At 52.5% G+C, this 9,085-nt stretch overlaps 2 protein-coding genes across 4 annotated transcripts in view; one reads left to right on the top strand and one right to left on the bottom strand.

Annotated features, from left to right (window-relative positions):
* The window catches only part of PPP1R7 (protein phosphatase 1 regulatory subunit 7), a 16,826-nt gene extending 16,601 nt beyond the window's left edge, over nt 1-225 (bottom strand). For 2 of the 3 annotated variants that reach the window (XM_006760526.2, XM_015561941.1), the window contains exon 1: nt 84-225. In XM_006760526.2, coding sequence (XP_006760589.1) covers nt 84-135 — 52 coding nt within the window. In that variant the 5' untranslated portion in view covers nt 136-225. The remainder of the gene's footprint in view (nt 1-83) is intronic. The other variant, XM_006760527.2, reaches the window with a different exon arrangement.
* Nucleotides 226-390: 165 nt separating this feature from the next.
* PASK (PAS domain containing serine/threonine kinase) overlaps nt 391-9,085 on the top strand; it is a 31,068-nt gene continuing 22,373 nt past the window's right edge. The window contains exons 1-6 of the mRNA XM_015561815.1: nt 391-1,064; nt 3,996-4,223; nt 6,163-6,395; nt 6,960-7,130; nt 7,704-7,844; nt 8,598-8,737. Coding sequence (XP_015417301.1) covers nt 953-1,064; nt 3,996-4,223; nt 6,163-6,395; nt 6,960-7,130; nt 7,704-7,844; nt 8,598-8,737 — 1,025 coding nt within the window. The 5' untranslated portion in view covers nt 391-952. The remainder of the gene's footprint in view (nt 1,065-3,995; nt 4,224-6,162; nt 6,396-6,959; nt 7,131-7,703; nt 7,845-8,597; nt 8,738-9,085) is intronic.

The raw sequence follows: 9,085 nt of genomic DNA, 5'->3' as shown, positions 1-9,085 counted from the left end.
CCGTGTCTCTCAGGGAAGACCAGTGCGGGTCGCCACCCCCAACCCTCTGGGCCCTTCGGTCGCCGCCCCGCCGGGCCGCTCACCCTCCATCATCTCCTGCGACAGTTGCTGGCCCGCGCTGTGCTCCGCCGCCATGTTGGCTGCTCTTCCCCTTTCCGGAATTTGTCGCCTCAGACCCCTCAGCCAATCAGGACTCCAAGCTCGGAGTTTTCCCAGCCAATGGAATCCCAGCGCAGGGGAGGCTGAACCTCAACGCGCCTGCGCGGCCCCAGTACCTCATGGGAGTTGTAGTTCATTCCTGAGAACGGCCGCCTGACCTACCCCGGACAAGTAATTTAAGAACGCCCGTAGGTGTCAAGGCGAGGAGCGGGGAAGAGGGCAGGGACTGGCGAAGTGCACGCACGGAGCCGTAGCTGCAGGCGAGCGGAGAGAAAAATTTGAGCTGGCTCGTAGCGGGTCTCTGCGAGGGGCTGCAAAGTGCGGACTTTCAAGCCTCATCAACCGCGCCTGCACAATGGGCTGAATTTGTCCCGGCGTCGCCGCGCGGACTTAGCCTGTGTAAAGGGGCCTCCTCCAGTTAACGCTCAGCTCAGGGCTGCCTCAGCGCGGGGCACCCGCGCTCGTGCCGGGGGCCACTGCGCAGCAGGTTCTGAGCAGGTCGAGACCCCGGATGCCGACCCAATACAGGCAGGCGCTGCAGTCTCTCGGTCCTCGGCCCCGCAGTCGCGCTTGGCCCGTGAAGGAGTCGTCCCCGCAGCCCCCGCCTCCAGGACGGGGTGCTCATCCTTCTCAATTCCGAGAAAGAAGGCACCGGCGACTGCGGGACCAGGTTGGAGGAGGCGCTGGCGCCTCTCAGGCGCCGTAGGAGCCTGGTGCGTCCTTAGCTACCGTTAGCGCGGGCTTCCCCACTCCGGCTCGCTAGCTCCCGTCCACAGGAGCCAGTGGTTGGCCTATGGGACCTGTCAATCGGCGTGAGTTGCTCTACGATTGGCCGGCAGGACTGGAGGGGAAGAACGGTTTCCTCGTGGCGGGGTATTCGGTCGGGTGTCGTTCGTCGGCTCCAGGTGAGATACCTGCGCCCTGGAGAGGTAGCCCGGGCTCCGCGGGGCCCTGGCTCGGCCCTGGGATGAGCCAACCTGAGGGCTCTGTCCCCGCCGCTGCCGGCTCCCCTCCGTGCGGCTCCGGCCCAGGGGGTGGCCCTCCGTCCTGCGGCCGTTTGGCCCGGGCCCGGGCCCGGGCCTCCCTGGTCCTCCGTGTCTCCGCCTCTGCCCAGCCCTTCCCGCGCTCAGTCCTCCCCTGGAGTTAACTGTGCGCTTTATCCATGATCATTGCCTGCCTCCGGGAAGGTGAGCTCTAGAACGGAGGCCGTGCCCGGCTCAGCTGCGGATGGTGCCAGGCACGTAGAAGCTTTTCAGTAATAGTGGGATGAATGCGTGAGCTGTGGGTACAGACCGCGGCTCCCCGACATCTTCACTTGGATGTCCCAAGCACGCCCGGCTTTCTCCTTCACCAGTGTTTCTTTTCCAGAGAATGGCAGTGCCCTGCGTTGAAAATTCGTGATGTGGTCTTGATGCCTTTCATTCCCTCACCTCATCACCCAGAAAATGGATGGTAGTTTTATGTCGAGTTTTTTCTTAAAGGTTCCCCTCGCCATCTTTCTGCCATTGCTTTCATTTCAGACTTCATAATTTCTTGCCTGGATTACTGTAACCTTTCTCTCCCCATCTCCCCCGACCCTTGCCCTTGGAGTGATCTTCATGAAATGTGTGTCTGGTCTTGTTGCTCCCGAGCGTAGAGACCATTAAAGTGAATCTTAGGGATGAAATCCAGACTGCTTGGGCAGGCCTAAGGGGCCCTGGGAGTTATGCCCGGCTACTCCTTCCCAAGGGCTGTGGGCACCTTTGACCTGTGGTGGTTCTGCCTGGAAGGCTTATACCCTTTGCAGTGCCTCTGCTGGTGCCTCCTGCAGGAACCCCTTGCTTACACCCTCTGTTACAGCAGCCATTGTCCTGGGTATTGTTTAGGATGCTTGATGCAAGAAAAAGACACAGTCTCAAAATGGCTCTGATGGCTGATAAAGTCAGTGGCCCCCAAACCTGCAGTCCAGAGGAAGGTAGATTTTAGGGTGGGTTCATTGGTTGTGCACAGTGACGTTCTTGTCATCTTCTGCTCTGCTGTCCACATGTGGGCTTCATCCTGAGGCTCGTTCTGCTTTTGGTTGTACAGCAGTGGTGGGGGCAGTTGGAGCTATTTGCTTCCTAGCTTGCGTTCTAGTGGCACAAAGATGGTTGCTTCCAGAAGGTCACCTATAAGAGGAAGGAGTGCTTTCCAAAAGATCCCTGCAATGCTTTCCTTGTTTCTGTTTGGTCTGAGCAGGGTCACTCACACCTTCTGGAATCAAAACTGGCAACAGGAATAGGATTATTCTAAGGCCGTGGTCGGCAAACCGCGGCTGATGAGCCACAGTTTGCCGACCACTGTTCTAAGGCATCATGAAGTCCTCTCAGTGTTCAGTTTCCCGTGATAATCCCTCTTCACTCTGGTCCCCACACCATGACCCCAATACTAAACTGCCATTGCTTAAAAAAAAAACACTATTCTAAATACCTAGGCCTGGACTTGCACACAGTTCTGGTTGCTGTTTGACTCAAAATTAACCCTGAGAAAAGGAAGTGAGCTACAGTGGTGTGAAGTCAAGCTCTGTGCTCAGAGGCCAGAGGCCCTAGTCCCTGGGGTTGGGATATGCCGTGCAGTGCCAAGCTGGCCCACGAAGGCCCACAGGCAGTGCAGGAAGCACAAAGGGAAAAGGATTTGTCTTTTCCACATTTGCTGGTTTATCAGTTTAAGACTAATTATTTCTTTTCATGGAAGACAAAATTTCTTGCCCTCATGGAGGCTTCACATTTCCTTCCCCCCCACCCCCCTTGTTACTTTTACAAAGTAAAGTTTTGTAACATTTACAATGTAAGTCTGAAGCTGTAATCAGGTCTTCTGTGTTTTGTCTGTAGATTGGCTGAAGAAGTAGAAAACTAGGATCATGTCATAATTACTTATAGAAATTATTAGAGACATTAAATATTGCTATTTGAACAAAAGCAATACATTCTGAGGGTTTCTTATTTAATTTCTTTCTAGTTTCCTACTCATTCAGCTGTTGCTTTTTAGGACCCCATGCTTGATGTATATGTGTATATAAAACGTCTCTGAATTTTTAGTAGGTACAGTTGCCTCATATAAAAGGATAAATGCAGTATCAGTTGTGAATCATAACAGTAAAGTGAGCCATTTAAACCTGCCATCCAAATTTGGAAACCAGGGGACCCTATGCCATTGTGTCCTTCCTCCCCATGCCAGCTTGTTGCTGGACCCACAGAGGAAACCTCTGCTTGAAGTTTGGATGATGCAGGCTTGGGGTGGGCGTGTCGCCCGGGCCCTATGACTTCTCACTTTTCAAGCCCCTGGTCCAGGCCTCTAGGCGGTTTTTCTGTAGTTACATAAGATGTAACCATCGGCGGAAACTCAGTGAAGGCCATGTAGAATTTTTCTGTATTTTTTTCCTTATATCTACATGAAAATCCACAAATAACTAAAAATAAAAAGTTCAAAACATAAATCTCTGCTGTGGTGCATCTCTAGACTCTCAGCCTTGGCCTTACATTGCTATGTTTTTAGAAGCTCAGTGCGTGATTCCGGGTGTAATTGGTTGGACCCATCTGATTCATGGCATTGATAACGTTCCTCTTGATCTGAGAGCATTTTCCTGGTCCATTTTCCTCTTTTTCTTCTTTCCCATCTCTTCCTGTGTATGCCACTGAAGAGCTCCTTTTAGCAGGACTTTGGTTCAACTATCTTCATGTAGATTCTGACCCAGAGGGCAATTGGGTGTGTGAGCCTTTTGGGGCTGAGCTTAACGCAGCCTTGGGAAGAATTACTTGGTTAAACTGTCTTCACCTTCTTGCATTGCAGATGTTGATTAGGGTCTCCTTGTTTTCTAGTTGACGGCTGTTCCACGGCCTACCATCTCTCAATGGAGGACAGAGGCTCACCCGCCTTGGAAAAGGACTGGAGGTGTCTGTGTGGGAACCCATCCTCGTTGGCACCCTCTGAGGGCCCCGCTGTGCAGACCTCCCCCCAGCTCAGCAAGTCTGTGTCCTCGGCCCACAGACACCTGAACAGAAGGAATGGGCTCTCGAAGCTCTGCCAGAGCAGGATGGCACTCTCCGGTGACTACCTCCTTGTGGTCATGTGGGCATCTCATCTCTGTTCTTGCAGAGACAGGTGTAGGTTTAGGTGCTCTGTGCATTGGCCACCTATGCCGCGCATCTTTCCTGGTGTGTCTGTTCATGAGATTCTTAGGAAACTCTCCTTTTCAGGCAGCGGTTAGAATTCTCTACATTTCAGGATTAAATTAAAGCAAAATATCATCTCTTACTTCAGAGTGTGGGGAACACTGTCCTGGGCTGGGCTGCATTACAGGTGAGACACAGATTGGCTAGTTTAGCTCAGCCAGTACCTACTGACTGCACTGCAGGCTCAGGCTCTCCTGGACCCGGGCAGAGCAGACCAGGGGGGGGACGCCAGCTTCACAGCTGTGGTGAGTGGGGGTGCCAAAGCCCAGGCACAGCAAGGAAGAAAGGGTTGCTCTGCCTTCGAGGGGCTTGTCTTCTGTAGGGGATGGGGGGCAGGGGTGCTGCTTCAGGAGACAGTAGGGTCCACCCTAGAACCTGGGTGGGCCTGGAACACAGGGATGTTAGGACAGTGGAGAGATGGCAGGGAGCCAGAGATGGGCTGCAAGGGAGAGAGGATAGGTCCGGTTTTGAGGAAAGAACAGTTTGACAGAGGGGCGCTGGGGGTCATGAGGCAACCACCCCTCAGGACTGGGCGTCAGCCAGGTGCGCTGGCCCAGGGATCTGTCATTCAGGAGCAGAGGCAGAGCTGGCGCCACAGTGTCTGTTCCAAGGTGCGAGGTAGTGGAGCTGACCTTGGGCTCCTGATCTGATGAGGCCACTGAGAAGATGGAGGCTCCTCAGTGAAGCACCCAGAGGGGATAGAAGGGTGACTCTTTTTAAAAAAATATATATTTTATTGATTTTTTACAGAGAGAAAGGGAGAGGGGGATAAAGAGTTAGAAACATTGATAAGAGAGAAACATCAATTTAGCTGCCTCCTGCACACTCCCTACTGGGGATGTGCCCGAAACCAAGGTATATGCCCTTGACTGGAATCGAACCTGGGACCCTTCAGTCCGCAGGCCAACGCTCTATCCATTGAGCAAAACTGGTTAGGGCCGAGGGTGACTCTTGTTTGGTTTTCGATCCCCTAGAGCCGTGGTCAGCAAACTGTGGCTCGCAAGTCACATGCCCTCTAGAACAGTGGTTCTCAACCTTGGCTGCACAATAGAATCACCTGGGAATCTTTTTAAAATCCTGATTTCTGGGCCTCATCCTCCGGAAATTCTTTCTTTGTTATGGGGTGGGCCCACAACATTAGTAACAAAGAAACAGAATTTCCAGAGGATGAGGCCCAGAAATCAGGATTTTAAAAAGATTCCCAGGTGATTCTAATGTGCAGCCAAGATTGAGAATCACTGCTCTAGAGGGAGGGACTGACAATACTGAGATGGGGCAACTGCCGGAGCCAGGAGGGGAGCAGAGGTTCTGAGGCTGAGCCATGGCAGTGGTGAGAGGCTGGGAAGGGGAGGGGCAGGGTGCTGTACTGAGGGCAGGCACTGTAGGATGTGGGAGCAGTTGGGGGGAGCCACTGGAGGTATTGCCAAGAGCAGACTTTTTGGAGGTGAGGAGTGACCAGTTCAGCAGAATGGAGGGCGGGGAGTGGAGACAGCAGATAGTACTTGGATTAGTGAACTTCTGGGAACAAGTGATAGGGCAGCAATGCGTTCTGTAATGAGGTACATGGGAGAGTGCCCCTTGGCTGGCTGGTGGGTAGGGACCTCAGAGTGTTATTTGCACAGAAATGTTGAGCTCTGAGGGACACAGCTCTGCTGACTATGGAGCCCTTGGACTGGGGACTGTTAGCATTGAATCAACTCTATAGGTTAGTCATTTTGCAGGGGTTGGAGGTGAGGGCTATGGGTTTTGTGTGTTTCAGAAGCAAGCTCCTGGCAGCCAGGGACTCTAAAGCTTCCTTTTCTTTTCTTTCCAGAAGATAGATGGTCCTCCTATTGTCTCTCATCATTGGCTGCCCAAAACATCTGCACAGGGAAAGTGCAGTGCTCAGCCATGGCCGAGCAGGCAGACCCAGCTGGGTTCCTGGGCAGCATGTCCTGCTGCTCATTGCTGCGCGGCTTGTCCTCGGGGTGCTCCACGCCCCTGCTCCCGGCCCCTGCGGGCAACCCCAACAAGGCCATCTTCACGGTGGATGCCAAGACTTCAGAGGTATTTGCTGCGCTTTGTGATGCAGCCATGGATTTGGGGTCTGTGCCTTCAACCTGTAATCTCAATTAGAGGTATTTGTGCGTTTAAGGGCAACTAGAAAAATGTTTGGTTTTACTTCTATAGTAACAGCAGAGAGATGAATTTGGAGACCGAAATGTGACTCAGTGAAGCACATTGACTCGGAGAGGATGAGACCTGTTATTTACTTGTGCTTGCTGAAGCGTTGGCTGAACTGAAATAACACTGTTCAATATTTGAGCTAAATATGTTGGCATGAATGCACATTTTTATACACAAAGAACTGAAACTGTTGGAAGTGTGGCGCATGTCCCATCACTGCCTCCTGGTCTTGATGATATGCCCATCTTGTCAGGGGACAGCCTCCTTTCCACTTGGTCAGACATGGATATCCTGAGAGCGTCTCTGTATGAACCTGCCCACAGTAGATGGTGGGGAGAGGATGGGTCTCCCTCCCCTGAGGGTGCCCAAGCCACCACCTTCTCACTGCTCCGGGAGTTAGAGATGCTGCTGGTGATGCTGATGTCTTCTCTCTGCCACACTCAGATCCTGGTTGCCAACGACAATGCTTGCCGGCTCCTGGGGTACAGCAGCCACGATCTCATCGGCCTGAAGCTCACGCAGTTCTTTCTGAAGCCAGACTGCGATGTGGTGGAAGCGCTCAGCGAGGAGCATGTGGAGGCCGACGGCCATGCTGCCGTGGTGTTTGGCACAGTAGTGAGTCCGGGCTTGTGGACTGCTGCCAGCTGGAATGTGCAGCCTGGGGAGCAGCAGGGGGGCGGTGAGGACACCACAGGAACAGAAGCCACTGCTGCTGGCCTGGCGCTGCTCATTTGGGAGCAAGCCTGACAGCATCTGCAAACCTGTAGGCACCACCTCAGGCTCCCGAGAGAGAAACATGTTTTTATTTTTTGGTGGTGTTGGGGGGGTCTGGCTTGTGGTATGTGTCCAGCCCGGATTTTGATGGGTTGAACTGCATGTTAGATGCTGAGCCCTGGGTCTCAGGCACTGGAAGATTAGACGGCATCTAATACCCTGGAAAAATTACCTGTCCTAGGGACTGTGTCTGTTTCTTTAAGAAATTACAGATGCCGCTGATAATAAAATCTACTCTTTTGGTAGAACTTTCACTCAGATTGTAAAGTTCAGTGTCAGAAACCTTGTTTGTACTTTATTTACACAAAGTACAGGCAGGTGAGCAGAGCTTGAAAATACCACGTGCCTGGAATGGGGCGGGCCTGGCCGATGGGGGTGGGGTAGGCTGCAGGTGCAGCTTGTCCCTGTCCACAGGTGGACGTTGTGAGCCGAAGCAGTGAGCGGATCCCAGTGTCCGTGTGGATGAAGAGGATGAAGCAGGAGCCCCGCCTGTGCTGTGTGGTCGTGCTGGAGCCAGTGGAGAGGGTCTCAGCCTGGGTCTCTTTCCAAAGTGATGTAAGTTTCACGAGTTTGACCTCACATCTTCTCCCCAGCGCATCACACACACTGTTCCTACCATGTGCGTCTAGGCAGCAACAATGAGGGTTCTGGAGGTTGCCCCATCTGCTGAGTTCTTTAGTAATTATGTTCTTGGGCAAGGAACTTTATCTCCCCATGCCTCAGTTTTCTCATCTGCCAAATCAGGATATAATTGTAACCACTCATGGGATTGTTTTAACACTTCAATAAAATAGTATACGTAAAGCCCTCAGGATGGTGGCTGCACACAGACAGCATGCAGATGTGAGCTGTGGACGTGGTCATTGTACTAGCTAATGAACTGCAGTGTGCTGAGCTCTGCAGATGCCTCCAGATTGAACAGTAGGTCCATGTGGAAGGAGGAGCCAGCTGACCTGTTGTTAGAAGTACATTTGTTATGTACCTTTTGCAGGAGGAGTAGCTTGAAGGTGTCACTGAGGTTCGGTGAAGTTTGAAGCTGAAGTACAAGAAGCTGTTATTATAGTCAGTCAGTGTAGCTCAGTGGTTGAGTGTCAACCTATGAACCAGGAAGTCATGGTTTGATTCCTGGTCAGGGCATGTGTCCAGGTTGTAGGCTTGGTCCCCAATAGGGGGCATGCTAGAGAAGCTGATCAATGATTCTCTCTCATAACTGATGTTTCTATCTTCCTCTCTCCCTTCCTCTCTGAAATCAATAAAAATATATTTTAAAAAAGGAAGCTGTTATTTAACACTGGCTTTTCCTCCAAGGGAACGGTCACATCGTGTGACAGTGTCTTTGCCCATCTGCACGGCTACGAGTGTGGGAACGAGGTGGCTGGGCAACGCATCACAGACCTGATCCCTTCCGTGCAGCTCCCTGCACCTGGCCAGCCTCTCCCACAGGTGGGGTCCTGACCGCCTGCCCTGCCTTCCCTGGGAGACTGAGGGAGGGAGGAGGGTGTAGGGAGCTGGATGTTGAGGTGCCCCCATGCAGTTAATGGAGACTTAGTTGGCATGATTTTTGGACAAGGGATTTCACGGGAGTGTTGAGGACAGCAGGTCCCTTCAGGGAGGGTGTGTGTGGGTAAGAGCATGTTCTGGATTCACGTGACCAAGGGCAGCCCAGGAGTCAGGGCCACATGTAGACCAGAGAAGGTATCTGTCCTTGCAGTTCTGGGCCCAGAACTGTGATAGATGATCTAAAGCAGCTGAGACTTAGAGCTCAGTGATGAGATGCCATCTGTTCAGTGGTGCAT

This window comes from Myotis davidii, unplaced genomic scaffold (genome assembly GCF_000327345.1).
Source record: "Myotis davidii unplaced genomic scaffold, ASM32734v1 scaffold370, whole genome shotgun sequence".
Classification (NCBI taxonomy): Eukaryota; Metazoa; Chordata; class Mammalia; order Chiroptera; family Vespertilionidae; genus Myotis; species Myotis davidii.
This window is presented reverse-complemented; position numbering and strand designations above follow the sequence as displayed.